This window comes from Kryptolebias marmoratus, linkage group LG16, assembly GCF_001649575.2.
Source record: "Kryptolebias marmoratus isolate JLee-2015 linkage group LG16, ASM164957v2, whole genome shotgun sequence".
Lineage (NCBI taxonomy): Eukaryota > Metazoa > Chordata > Actinopteri > Cyprinodontiformes > Rivulidae > Kryptolebias > Kryptolebias marmoratus.
In genome coordinates this window covers 18,561,008-18,574,809 of record NC_051445.1, presented here as the reverse complement: position 1 = coordinate 18,574,809, position 13,802 = coordinate 18,561,008, and the positions used below count along the sequence as shown (strand labels likewise).

Below are 13,802 nucleotides of genomic sequence, written 5' to 3'. Positions count from 1 at the left end.
GTAAAACAAAAGACTAGACTTCATATGGTAAAGTGGGTGGGAGACAGTGGGATAGTTGACTAATCCTGAAGAAAAAATATGATTGTTGTAGAAGTCTGGTTGATTAGAAAAAGTATAATTGTAGTATGAAAATAGAATTGGAAAGGCAATAAAACAATTGAGTATTGAGGTAGAATATTTAATAAAAACTGCATAAGGTGGGCAAATAATGAAGCCGATATTGACTGTACTAATTTAACTGATGGCATAGTATTGGTATGAAAAACATACCAATGTTACTGCTAATACACTCACTGACAAAAAAGTTAAGCACTCAAAAGTATCCAATATGGACATACTTATTTAATAAATAATAATTTAATTTGCAAGTAGCTAGCACAATTAAAATGGGCAACAAAGGGAATAGGTGGTAGCATCACAACTGGAGTGATAGTCAGCAAACACAGAGGATGCCTTGCAGACTAATTACACAGTATTAACAGCACTTAACGTAGTTTTATGAGTCACATTGTTGGTTTGCATGAGGACTGATGGACGTATAGTGTCACTGCCTGGCATGTAGGGTGTACAGATTGTACTGCCTGACGTTGGATCTAATGGGTATGAGAGGGCACTCACACATGTTGTGTCAGCCCTGGTCACTGAAAACAGAAGACACCACAACAAGGGAGGATCACTGCACTGAGTGTTAAGCATTATAGAACCCCATGACATTTGCCATAATGTGTAAGGATTCATATCACTGCAGGTCACCTGTGGAAATGATTCAGGGGACCCTGACCCTATAACAGTGACATCCTGAGTGTACATGTCTTACCCTTTTTTAGACATCACTCTGGTCCAGTCTTTCAACAAAATAACGTTCGTCCATACACAGCACATGTCTATATGAACTGCCTGTATCATGTTGAGGCCAAAGTTTTCCCTAATCAAACATCTGAATAAGATACAAAGGCTGTATGGCTGTGTTCTGCACTGAATCATTACTTAAATTCATGCCTGAGGGGAGCCGCAGACTACTGACATGGGACCAGGAGTGTGTCCGTACTAACCACCCCATTATTCATTTGATTTCGTAATATTTGCTACACAGTCACATGACTTGTCATCATGTGCAGTTTAAATTCACAGATGCTTAACTGTTTCTGTCAGTGAGTGTAGATGGAAAATTAACAACAACAACAATAAAAGCAATAAAATGCAGAGAATACTTGTTATGCTGCCCATAAGAAATTCCCCCTGCATGTTTAGCTAGAAAACTTGATTCCAGTTATTTTGCCATAAAGCTGATCAACGGGCTCCTCAGTTTTCAAGGATGGATATGTACATATAAAATATTAAACTGATACAAATTTGGTTGTCACACAGTCTACAGAACATTAAACAACTGTTCCAGGCTAACCCTGAAATCCAAAGGGACCAAACTGATCACTTCCAATCCAGAAAATTTATCATGGAAATATGTGGGCATGCCAGAACAATTCAAATACTATTTATAGTGACATTCAGACTGAGAGCCAGTAAAAACCTTAGATCTTATATATCACTGAAGTAATACACAAACTTTAGACACATCATGCATGAGTAAAGCTAAACTGAGTTTAATGAACTGTGATGGTTTAATCACATAAATTCATTCTAACAAAAAGAATTGTAGCAATGCTGCCATGTTTTATTTTCAAAAGTTGTATTTTTGTGCACATATGATAGATTATTTCCAATGACCTGATTATTATCACTGATATGGTTTTCCCACCTACCTATTCTCATGTGCATTTATACTCCCCTTATTTTTGCTCTTTATAACTTTGTATTTTAAGGGTCCCCTTTTGCCTTTGGTTTGTGCTACTAATGACTTTTGTGTGTTTCATTTTTGTCTGTTTCTGAAGCTTTTTAAACTCAAAACCAGCTTGATGTCCTGAAAACATTAAGTCTGCTTTAAAACTGTCATTAAGACTGTTTTTGAGTCAAAATCAACTGACATGAGCCAAGCTCTAAAGCTGATCAGATTAACTGTCTTCATACCTTTCTCTCTACAACCAAAGTTAAATTTTGATAAGTTTTCTTCTGACTTTGACTTCATATCTCCACTCCACAAATTCATTGTCTATTGGGTTCAAGAAACAGACATTTACAAATAAGATGCTGAAGAAGCTCAAGTTAAAGCTGATTTATGTTTCTTATTTCATGCATGGAAACAGCTGGTTTCTGCCACCTTCTTAGCTCTCATACACTATGGAGATATTGTGTATATGAATGCTTCTGCCAGGTCTTTATGCCTGCTGGACACTGTCTACCACGGAGCTTTGAGATTCGTTACAGGCAGTAAACCTCTCACTCATCATTACACTTTATACTCTCTGGTTAAATGGTCATCGCTACACATCTGCAGACTTTTACATTGATAAACATTCATCACAGATCCATCCTCTGCCGAGTTTCATTGTATTTCTCTTGTTCTAGGACTTGTAAACAGCACTGTCGCAGACTTTTATGTCCTTCAGTGTTCCACAAGTGCGTCCTGAGCTGGGTAAGAAGGCGTTCTCATACTCTGGCCCCTCCAGCTGGAACACACTTCAGCAGGATCAGAAGCTGTCCAGGCTTGTTACGCTTGAGAAATTTAAACTTTTAATGAAAGAATTTCAGATCACATCTACAAACACTCGCTGCTGTTTTTAATGAGTTTTTGATTGTTGTTACTTTGATCAGTGCAACTTATATTTAAAAGAAATGAATATACTTGTATTTATAATTTATTCTATTTTCTTTTATTGATTGTATTGTTTCATTTGTGCATAACAGGTCTCATTGAGACATTTTTGTCTCAATTAGACTAACTTGTATAAATACAGGAAATGAAATAGGCATCCCTGCTGTCAATGAAACACCACTGAACATTTAGGGCATTTACAAACATCAGTTGGGGATGGCCTGGTGTGTCTGGTAGTTTGATGTTAGCAACAGTTTTTTTTGTTCAGTGAGTTGTGAAGTAAGCTCTTTGTCATGTGTTCGCTGCATGTATTTCATCAGGTTTCATCAGATTAGTATCTGGGAAATTTTGAGGTCATGAACTTCTTAAGACTCTTTGTTAGGTTCTTGAAACTCTTCCTAACTAAATTTTACAGGGTGCATTGTTGCAGTGAATGTCCTTGCCCTTGCACTGGGGTCTTTGTTGACCTGTAGCCTATGGAGCATCCATCTGCCTTCTCTGAGCCTGCCAGGTGCCCTACAGCTCAGGTTTCCTGCCTTCTGTGAGACTTGCTTTGAACCTAGAGCTTTGCCTAGCCTCTGCCAAGCTTCTGGCCTCTTGACTAGTCTTGTCTAAGCTTTATGAGCCTGGGCTGTCTTCCTAATGGAAGATTCCCTGGTATTTTAAGTATATTAGATAAGTGTTTACTAAGAAAAAGAGTTCTAAAGGGGCCAATTTTTCATTATTCTATATTCACCTGATGGTGTTGCTTGCAAGAGAAAATATGAAAATCAAGACTTGATCACAGTTCTTTTTGAAAGTAACTGAAAATAAGGATTTATCATTCCAGTGCTGATTGTTGGAACACAAGTGGAACAACTGTGACTGGAGCCCTTTTCAGAAATCCAAGCCAGATACTGTTTAGTTGTTCTTTGGTGTTCTGTGTAAAAGTACAGAGTTACTCCTCTGAGCTGGCAATGGATGAAGTCACAGAGCAGAGTAGGTGAGTATGTTTAAAGTGGATAGTGACAAATGTGCAGCACACCACTCTAACCAAAGGTGTTGCTGTCAGTCCACTAATTCTGTGATATACACTAACAACACAGAGCCGTCACTGTTTGGCATGTGAGATTTCTGAAAGAGAACAGAGGGTCTCAGAGATCTTGAAGGTGTCTCTTTTTCAACAATAAGACCCAACCGATGTATGACGAGGACTTGAGGTTTTATACTTTTCATCAAAATAACACCCTGCTTGAGAAAAATAAGATTTTTTTTTGCCTTTAACAACAGTAAAAACATTCATGGTGGATTTGTATAAATTCCTTCATAAAACAGTAACAGTTTTAAAATTATTGGATTAATGTATAGGAAAATAAACACTACACTGACCTGGCTGGGCATGGTTGGGTGTTGCAAGGCATCGCTCCAGTAGCCGGTCTGGATCTGGGATTGCAGTATGATGTGTTCACTTGCACTCTCAAGTCTTTGTAGCATGCTGACTTGGTGCTCATGTGGCCTATTTGAGAGCATAGATAATTAGTTACATTATCATTTTAAAGAGAAATGATCTATCAATTGGACAATAATGCTTAAACTAAACTGATAGTTCATGCACAAATTTCCTCTGCAAGTCTTAAAACACGTTTCAGGAAATTGGACAGTGTATGCCAACATTTAAAAAAGTTTCAGATTGACAAAAGAATACCCTCAACAAAAGAGGATGAATAAAGAATAATAGATATTAATCTGCAAGTGATCTCTCACAGAGACACTTCCCTTGACACATGTCATGAGAAGACACGATTTTGTCAAACATTTAAACAGTTTATTTTTTCCTTGAAACTGTATTAATTACAACGTATCTTCAAATGTTATGACTTGTGCTTTTGTGACCTTCAACAAAAATTAAATTCTGATAGTGTTAGGTGAAACGTTAATCCACAATTTGGTTAGTCTTTGGCCTAAGGCAAGGTCTGTCTGCACCATCTTCACTCAAACAGGGTCAGCTAGTCAGTCACACTCTTTAATAAAGACCCCAACCCCATCCCCACCCCCACCAACCCATCATGGCCTCCAATCAGAAAATGAAGAGATGGCGGTGGTTAAGGTGGACTGCCACCTAGAGGTTCAATCAGTGGAAACCCTACACTGGGTGCTTTGTTCACAATTATTAAGCAAACTCAGAGAATAGGCACCTCTACACTCATTGGTATACAACAGATGCAAAGAAAAGTGTGCATGTGCAAAGATACATGACAAGGCATACACACCGTTGTCCTTTAACCTCTGACCACAAATTACGTGCCCAGTCAATTACAACGGACTCTGCAGTTGTGGGTGTATTTGTGTGCAATACCAGGTCTCAGGAGTGACTTCAGTCACTGATCTCAGGGATGCATGTGTGTGCTTGCTTGCTGCTTGTGTGTGTTTAATAGAGGGTCTTCAGCAGAACAATAGGAGGTCCCTTCCTCTTCCTCTCATGTCCCCTCAGTAATGATGGGAGACACTCTCCTCTTCATTTAACCTACAGCTAGAGGCCTTATTACAGGTCAGTGTGGCCAGTTTGAGTTTAAGTGTTCGTCTCCTTATCTACAAACCATCCCCTCAATTTTCTGTCTGACCCAGATTAGGATTAAAGTGAGCCGCCTTTTTTCATCTTTCACAGACATTGTAACATGTTTTGAAAACTGTATATTTCTAAGCAAAAAGAAATCTATTTTCCGTACCTCCAGCACAAGTTGCTGAACACTGAGAGCGTATAATGGCCCATGTGTAATTGTGTTTGATCTTCTCATCAGTTTTCTTTAGAGTGTATTCCCAACGCACACCTGGATTCCAGCCCTGCAACAATATCTAAAAATAGAAGCACAAAATCTGTTAAAGTAGTAAATTATCAGTGACCAAAAGAATACCTGTTTTAAGTGATTGCTTACTTCTAGCACGAGTGTTTCATTTGTAGGGCCAGCTGATATGAGGCTCTCTGGTCTGTTGTATGGTCTCTTATACTCAAACATTGTTCCAGCGATTGGGTGTCGGCCTGGCCAATCCACCGTCCACAGGCCATTGAGGTAGTAGTGTCTCTTGGTGTCCCTGACTGCCAGGTAGGAGCTTGAAGTATTCAGTTCCATCACACGGATACTCCGAGCTCCTGCTGGAATGGTTACCACCCCATAGTACTCTGAGAAATCAAAAAGCATTCTTTGAACAATCACTTTGAGTTTCTTAAAATTTAAATTAAATTAAAAGAAATCTAAACTTCAAAAGTAGTATTGCTAAAAGGAAAAAAAAGCTTGTATCTAGAATACAAGAACGAATCCATAGCTTTTACAGACGTGACAATCATATTTTTTCCTCCCTTGTGTATGTTTGAGGCTTGTTTTGTTAAAATAAAATCATTTCAAATTTGTTTGACGTATTCTTACATAATTTATTTGGTATCATTGTCGATCTTAATTTGTAAAAAATGACATACGGTTTGTAAAATGCTGCTTTATGTACTGTCCTTTGTAGATTTTGCAGGTGGAATTGTCTCCTTTACACACTCCACAAACATCAGGCACAGCTGTGGAGCCTAAAACACGGTCGCAGCCCACTCTCTGTGAAAGGAAGGTACCATTACATTTCATGCCAGTGGGATTATGTACATAAACTGCTATATTACAGGACAGATGACAGTGTAAAAACAACAATCATTCACAGCGGAGGTGCTGATAGTTAACTTTTCAAGGAAATAAAAGAAGTGACTCAATAACGTGTAGTAGGTTCACAAGTCTTCACTCTTAAGATCAGTCTTCAAAAAAAGGTCAAAGCCAACTCTCTAAATTAAAAAAAATTACCTCACACAGTCCATCAATACAGACATTGAAGCTGTCTTTGGAACAAAGTGTCCCATCTTTAACTTTGCTGGCCAGGGCAAAGAAGAAATCATAACCTTCAGCAAAGCAGTAGAGCTTGCAAACATCTTGATCTAGAAGGGGAAAAAATGCATATGAACCATAGTAAAGATGCAAATTGTTTTCTACACTGCTTTGTGAGCAAAGCAATTCTTAAGTGCACGTGTTAGTTATTTCTTTGAGTAACATAAACTGAAGGGGCTCACACCCTCACCGTCAACTCTGGTGTATGGTCTCCAGGTGTAGTACCATCCTCTGAACTGTTTGCTGTTATATTCAGCGCACTGTTGTGCTCTGTAATCAGCGGTGTTGGGAGGACAATCCTCAGTCTTACAAAGCTTGTATGACCTCGACGAGCCATCACAGAACTTGCCACCATTTGCAGGTCTGCAAAGATAAATGAAAACGTTCAGCTTGTAGCTTAATGTTGCATGTTTAATATTCCGTATTTTTACTTGGCAAAATTCAAGCAGGAATTTAAAAAGAGCACTTTGGATTTCATTGCCCTGTCATGACTAGTGTGTGAGAGTATTGTGTGTGTGTGTGTGTGTGTGTGTGTGTGTGTGTGTGTGTGTGTGTGTGTGTGTGTGTGTGCGCGCGCCTTTGTCAGGGTAACTATCACAGGTGTATATCCTAGGGCTACCCTTAGAAAAAGCAACAAAAAAAAACTCCCTTCTATGGTTCAATTACAACTTTTATCAGCTGTAAAATCCCATTGCCACTTATCTCTTTCTCAATCTCAAGCTCTGTCCTTTTATATCTCTACATTTCATCTTTTACTTTTTTAACCATTTCTCTGACTCCACACCTCCCTTACCTCTTCTCAGTTACCTGTCTCACTCTCATTTCTTATCTTTGGCCTCATCCCTCTCAACCATCTGTCTTCTCCTCCATCTTTTCCTCGTCATCATTCTCTGTCTCATATAAATAGCTCACCTCTTGTCAGGATCGTGGCATGATAAAGAAGAGGTCCTGACATTTTGGGAAGAAGCCACTGACTGACTGATGGTGCTATTAACCCTGTTATTGATGGATGGGTAAAGAACTAAGTAAACCAATAAGTAATGAAGTAACCAACTTGACAGACCTTTATTTTAGTAACATACCTACATTATACACTCTTGGTCCTACACTGCACATATGTATTAGGGAAATAGATAACAATATTCATTTTGTAGTGGTAATGATTTCATTCCACCATTATCTCAAAATAACAAGGGGCCTTTGTTGAAAGATTTTTGAAATCTTTAGTTATTTTGACTAAGAAGTATTGTTTTTTTGATACAGACAAAGACTTTCTTTGTTTACAATTGCTAGAAGACTTTGGTTTTATATATTTATGTTTTCTTATTAAACACTGCATTGTGTCTTTATTAGGGACCATAACTGTGAATTTGTTTACCTGGGGTTGTTGCACTGTCTCTCTCGATAGGTGACTCCGCTCTCACAGCTTCGAGAGCAGATTGACCACGAAGACCATGAGGACCAGTGACCGTGCTGAGGCCTGGGGCCCTCGTCGCCCTGTTTAACACACTGACCCCTACGACACCACTGAGGAGAAAGAAAAAAAAAGAATAATGAATTGGTAAAGGGAGGAGGCAGAAGGATGGAATCCCAAAACTATCATGGTGTGTCAGGCAAGACCCTTCTTTCCAGATAAATGAAATTTGATCATGGACAATGTAGAAAATCTGTGGCGCAGTCACGGTTAAACATTAACTTATTAATAAAATTCAGGTTTTCTTTAGTTTGAACTAATGAACCATAGTTTTGAAAAAGAACAAAAGAAATAACAGCAAAACATCCCACGAACAAATACATATAAGGATTTGACATAATTTGCCTTTTTTATTGGTTGTTTCATTACTTTTTTATAGTGCAAATAAAATTTAAAAGTGGAGTGTCTGCCTTTTATGATATTTCACACAAAAAATAATTTAGCACTTTAGATTCCAAACCATATCTCGGTTTTGGATTCACCATTTAGCTTCAGATTTTCCTACAGAACAAATTAACCTGCAGTTTTTGCAGTAACACAAGCCTTTAAAGATAATAGAGATGGCTCAGTATCATAACCTCTTTTTGTACCAAACTGTGACAATTATGCCTTAATGCAATGTTATGAAAACTCTTCATTTGTGAAGTATTCAGTAAGGCAACTTGGCAAGACAAAATAAGGATTTATGTCAAATTACTTAAGTACTTGAGTTTCTTACAGTGCTCTGCATGAGATCATCTGTATGAGATGGGAAAGAATGTGTCACATAAATAGGACATATTATACAACACAACACTCAAAAAGGCCAAATCTATAACCAACTAAGCAATCCCGAGTTCCAAATTTAGCAGGACTTCACTTTAAATGCCCCAAGCTGCAAACACACACCCACACACACCACACAAAGAAACACAGACAGATGCCTCCAAATATTCTCATAGTCTTCGGCTAAGAACTAGAACAGCTGATTTCCTCTCTGGGGTTTTCCCCTCCAGCTAAGTACCAAAGATTCCTATCTGAGCCTGTCAATGTTTGTGTTTAGCTAATTGATTAAACCATCAAATTATTTATCTTCAGAAGTAAATGATGGGTTGTCAGGGGAGCAGGCCTTGGGGGAGAATCTTCTTGAAAGAAGAAAAAAAATAAGACAAAGCCAAAGCATGAATAAAGACCAAAAGTTGCTTTTTTTTTGGCCACAACCCCAATGGCTTACTTCTGCCAAATCAGCAACAAACCAGCTGCTCCTTCAGGTGAAAACAAAGAATAAGACACTGTTACTTCTATCAGTGACTGAGACTTCATTCACACTGCACAACAACTCCAACATAACAAAGTGAAGCTGCTCTAAAATCTTAGCTTGCATGCAAGTTTATAAGTTCACCTCGGAGAACAAGGATGGTGTCACTAAGTTCAAGCCTTTTGTTTTCAAATGGCAAGACTCAGTGGTATTATTTGCACCAAATAACTCTTAGAGGCTCAATAAATTTTGCTTTTATTATGGTATCGACTTAGACTGTCCATAGCCTAAAATACTGTCAGTCTTTGTCTCATGTAATTTAGGTCTGTGGTGTCCTTTGGAGGAGGAATGTGCTTCTCTCTGTATGAGACATTGCGTTTTACAAGCTTTACCCTCAACTAAATGTTACACAGTTCATTATGTTTCAGCAGCGCACGAACAAAAGAAAAACTCATGCCTCCAAAGAAAAATCTACTCTTGAATCAGTCTTTTAATACTGAGTGGAGAACTGTAAAACCGCCACTTTTATTGTTCTTGTTTGATTGGTGCTGCACTGATGGAAGACCCCCTCCCCTTTCCCGACTAAAACCACAGGACAAAGATTGCGAGAAGATCTTGTCTGGTGACTTTTATTAGAGGATCTGTTTTGGTAAAATGTTGCCATGAAACAGTGAACTAAAACCAGTAAATAAAAAAAAAGAAGAAAAAGTCCTGTTTTGATAAAACAAAGCATTCTCACGGTCATTTTAGCTCCTAAGATGGAACAAATGTTATTTGGCATTAACTATTAAAGGTATGGTTCAATCTTTCAAAATGGGGTTCTGTGGAAATGGATGGGAAGTGATCTCTAAATATTCAAAATCTAATAAAAAAGTTGCATTTGAAGAATTCACGCAACGGTCACAGGCGTCTTTTTTTTTACACTGGCTCCTGGTAGTGACATGTCATGTTTTCTAATGGTGCTTTTTTTGTTGCTGTGCTTTTTTCTTTGACAGACCCCCCACCCCACCTCCCAAAAGAAAAAAAAAATAACAGAAAAGTAACTTGGAGTGTTCCCAGTGTCTTTGTGCCATTGTTGTTTGTTTTGAAAGGATTATAAAATGTAAACTATGGTCAGAGGTGAGCTCAGCTTTTCTGACAGGATGCATGCATCCCACTCCATGTTGAGCCACTGGACTGTGGAAAATGAAGGACAGTCAAGATTCCTGGCTAGAAGGATTAGCGGTAGCACAAGTCTTTGTTTCATTAGAGAGTTTTCAGCTAAGGGACTGAAGTTGAGGAAAGGAACTTTTGATTTAACTGCGTGAACATGGTCATTTTTCAGTAAAAATGTTAAACATGCAATGGTCCTAAATAATAAAGTAAGTAGGAGGTTGAATAGTCAAAGGAAAATCTTAGAATTACCAGACAAACTTGAAGTGTTTTTGGTAAAAATGCACATTCCTTTATCTTACCTGTTTTAGATAGCTCTTTGAACAGCCTCACTTTGAAAAAACTGATCGGATTGACGAGCTAATGGCTAGTCTGAGCAAAGCCAAGCTCAAAGTGGATTGCTGCTGTCCTAATCAACTACAGTCTGAAAAGGTTCATGGAAATGCTACTTTGCACTACATTGTTTTTCTGGCAGAAATATTATAATAGGCCACCCAAAAGTGCCCCCAGACTTCAATGGAAGTGGAACCAGCTGTCAGTTCTCGGGTCTTTTGTTTACTCATAAAGTAAATAACTCACAACGAGAGCTATCTGTTGGAGGTAAGATATTAATTGTTCATATCCTTTCCACAGAACCTCACACAAGCCTTGGGGGAAAGATCCTTTTTTTCCAAACTTACCAAAAGTTACATATTCTGTAATTCCTCAGAGGCAACAGATTAAACAAAAATCTATAAATAAAATAAACAAAACCAAAAAATAAACTTTAAAAATGCTTCCTAATTAAATTATGTGATGCGACTTTTGAAGTTAAAAGAAAAAGATTGGGCATATAATGGAAATCCCCCTCATCTGATACAAGCACAAAGTTGTGTTCAGTCACCATGTTGGGACCGCAGGCAGAGCCTTCAGCAGCTGGCATGAACTTAGTCTCACACTTCCTCCCAACACGGTGGCACCACAGAGCCTTGCAGATATCCTGGAACAACATGAGAGTAAATAAGTGAGAGGGATTAATCAGGATCCTCCTCACAGCAGCTGTAAACCAAGCTCACAACTGGAGGAACATTTAATTCAAAACACTGTTAGTTTGCCTCCTGGGAGCTATAAAAACCTGCTGATGAAAGCTTGCTGAAACTGAAATTGTCTCAATAATGATTATTTGGCAAGCTTTCCCTGTGCAGCAGTCGCGTATCTCCAAAATATTTATGCTTCTGTAACTAGTATGACAACCAAGAAAAATGGTCCAAATTGTTTGCATTAATTGCTTTTGTTGAAGAGGGACAAAAATTATACAGCCTGTATGTTTAATTTTTTATTCTCACTTACCTGGCAAAACATCTTGAAAAAAAGACAAACAAACCCAGAACATACAAATAACAGGATTCAGTGGTCTTACCAAGCTTACATGTTGTCAAGACTGTGCTTCTTGGCATTGCTTAAAAGATTCCCATTGGAGCACCAGGTGGTTTCCCTGCTCACACTGCCTGAGAAACACAGCCTGCTACTTTTTAAAGTCCACTCTGTTTTCATCTCAATGACTTTATCAGACTTTGACAACTCAGTGCAGATGCTGACAAGCACCTCGGCCTCGGCTCACTACTGCCAAGAGCCACCATGGAATTCATCCCAAGACCTATTTGTCCAGCTGTTTTGCTTGCTAAGAACTTTTCGAACAGTGAAACTGCCTGACAGTGTTTGTAATGGAATGAGTAGATGCACACAGAGACAGACAGAAGGTGATGGAACCTGAGAAAGATAGACAAAACACCTACACACATTATTTGCCTCATTTTGGGGATAACTCATCTGTACCTTACTTCACATACCATGGAGAGTATATTTTGTCTTCTCTGGTGCTAACAAATTTTGATAAGACTTGCCAAAAAACGTTTTTGACATATGAACTTCACAGATGAGCCTGTTTCTTGTAAGTTTTTCCTCTTTCCTGCTTTGGGATCTTTCAGCCCTGTGCACCTTGTTGCTACCAAAGCACACAGACTGCTGAAAATAAACACAGATATTGCAGTGATTGCCAGACCTCAGGCATTTCTGATTGTTTCTTTCATTACTTTGGACTAAGAATCTGCACTGTTACTTCCTTGCAAACAATCAGGCAGGATGTGCGCAAATAAAACCAGACATAAAACCAGACAACTGGCGTAGGTTTGTAAACTGAAGCAACTAGAAAGTGATGTTTCTTTTTGTTTTGTTTTGTTTTTCAGGTCATGTACTGTACGTACACAGAATGCAAGAACACATTTATTGTCTTTATCTGGTTGGTATGATCTGGTTTGTGTGTGTTCACCATTGAAAACAGATTATTAGTGCTTAAATTAGTTTGCAAACAGATTATTTTTTCTTTTGTTTTTGTTTCTCAAAAATGCACATACTCACAAGGCTAGAAGTTCAGAGACAACCACTTTTTCTGATACCGAGACTAAAGACAAAGGTAAAATGTACAAAAAAAGAGTAAGGACATTGGGAAAGAAGAAAATTTAGTTGAGATGCATTAGCAAAAGCCTTGGATAATGACATACAAGTTGATATCATGGTTACATATCATGGTTAGGATGTAGCATGAAAAGGCAAAAAATAAGATGAATTTTAAAAATGTGCCATGACTTGTGACTTAGAAGGTAGTATACATACTGTCCATTCAACATGTTGCTCCAAAATTTACTTTATTAACATGCAATCAAACTATACACAGTGCTGCCTGCAATAAACATTTAGAATCGTTTCATTCTCAGTATCTAGGTGCCTTTTTAAATAAAATAAATATCACAGTTTCAAGACTAACAAATCTTGACTGACGCATTCCTCTGGAGAGGGTATGTGCCTTCTTTGAGTTTCAGGCAGTGTAATATAAATCGGATCCCCGAGAATCCCACAACCAACAATCTAATATACTTTTTACTGGGATTTAATTTCAAAATGAATTAAATTTTATATGGAATATTTAACACAGAGTACACTAAACATCAGCAGTTACAGGACAAGAGGAGAGCAACAAGAAGAGATTCCCACTGGCAAAGGTCCAGCATATATTTAGTCATCTGTCCCACAAGGATAGCATTATAACTCTTACTGTTTGTTTTGTGTCAGTGTGTGTGTGTCTGTTAGAGATACAGAGCCAAAATGTATGAGTGCATGTCATGAGGACATGTAACCCTAACCCGCTTCTCTCTTCCTCCCTTTCTTCTTTCATCCCTTTTTTTCCTCTACCTCATTTATCCCATCTCACTCTCTAGTTCTCTGCTTTTCCAATAAAACAATTTAGATTTATTTTTAAAGCAATCCAGCTCTTGGGTGTTTGCTAACAAAATGTAT

At 38.2% G+C, this 13,802-nt stretch overlaps 1 protein-coding gene across 2 annotated transcripts in view; it reads right to left on the bottom strand.

Moving 5' to 3' along the window:
• The window catches only part of LOC108232201 (A disintegrin and metalloproteinase with thrombospondin motifs 16), a 54,946-nt gene that overhangs the window by 13,700 nt on the left and 27,444 nt on the right, over positions 1-13,802 (bottom strand). For both annotated transcript variants that reach the window (XM_017409825.3, XM_025004593.2), the window contains 8 exons: positions 11,353-11,448; positions 7,985-8,133; positions 6,797-6,969; positions 6,526-6,656; positions 6,162-6,285; positions 5,623-5,867; positions 5,416-5,542; positions 4,079-4,205 (listed from right to left, as the gene is read on the bottom strand). In XM_017409825.3, the coding sequence (XP_017265314.1) occupies positions 4,079-4,205; positions 5,416-5,542; positions 5,623-5,867; positions 6,162-6,285; positions 6,526-6,656; positions 6,797-6,969; positions 7,985-8,133; positions 11,353-11,448 (1,172 nt within the window). The remainder of the gene's footprint in view (positions 1-4,078; positions 4,206-5,415; positions 5,543-5,622; positions 5,868-6,161; positions 6,286-6,525; positions 6,657-6,796; positions 6,970-7,984; positions 8,134-11,352; positions 11,449-13,802) is intronic.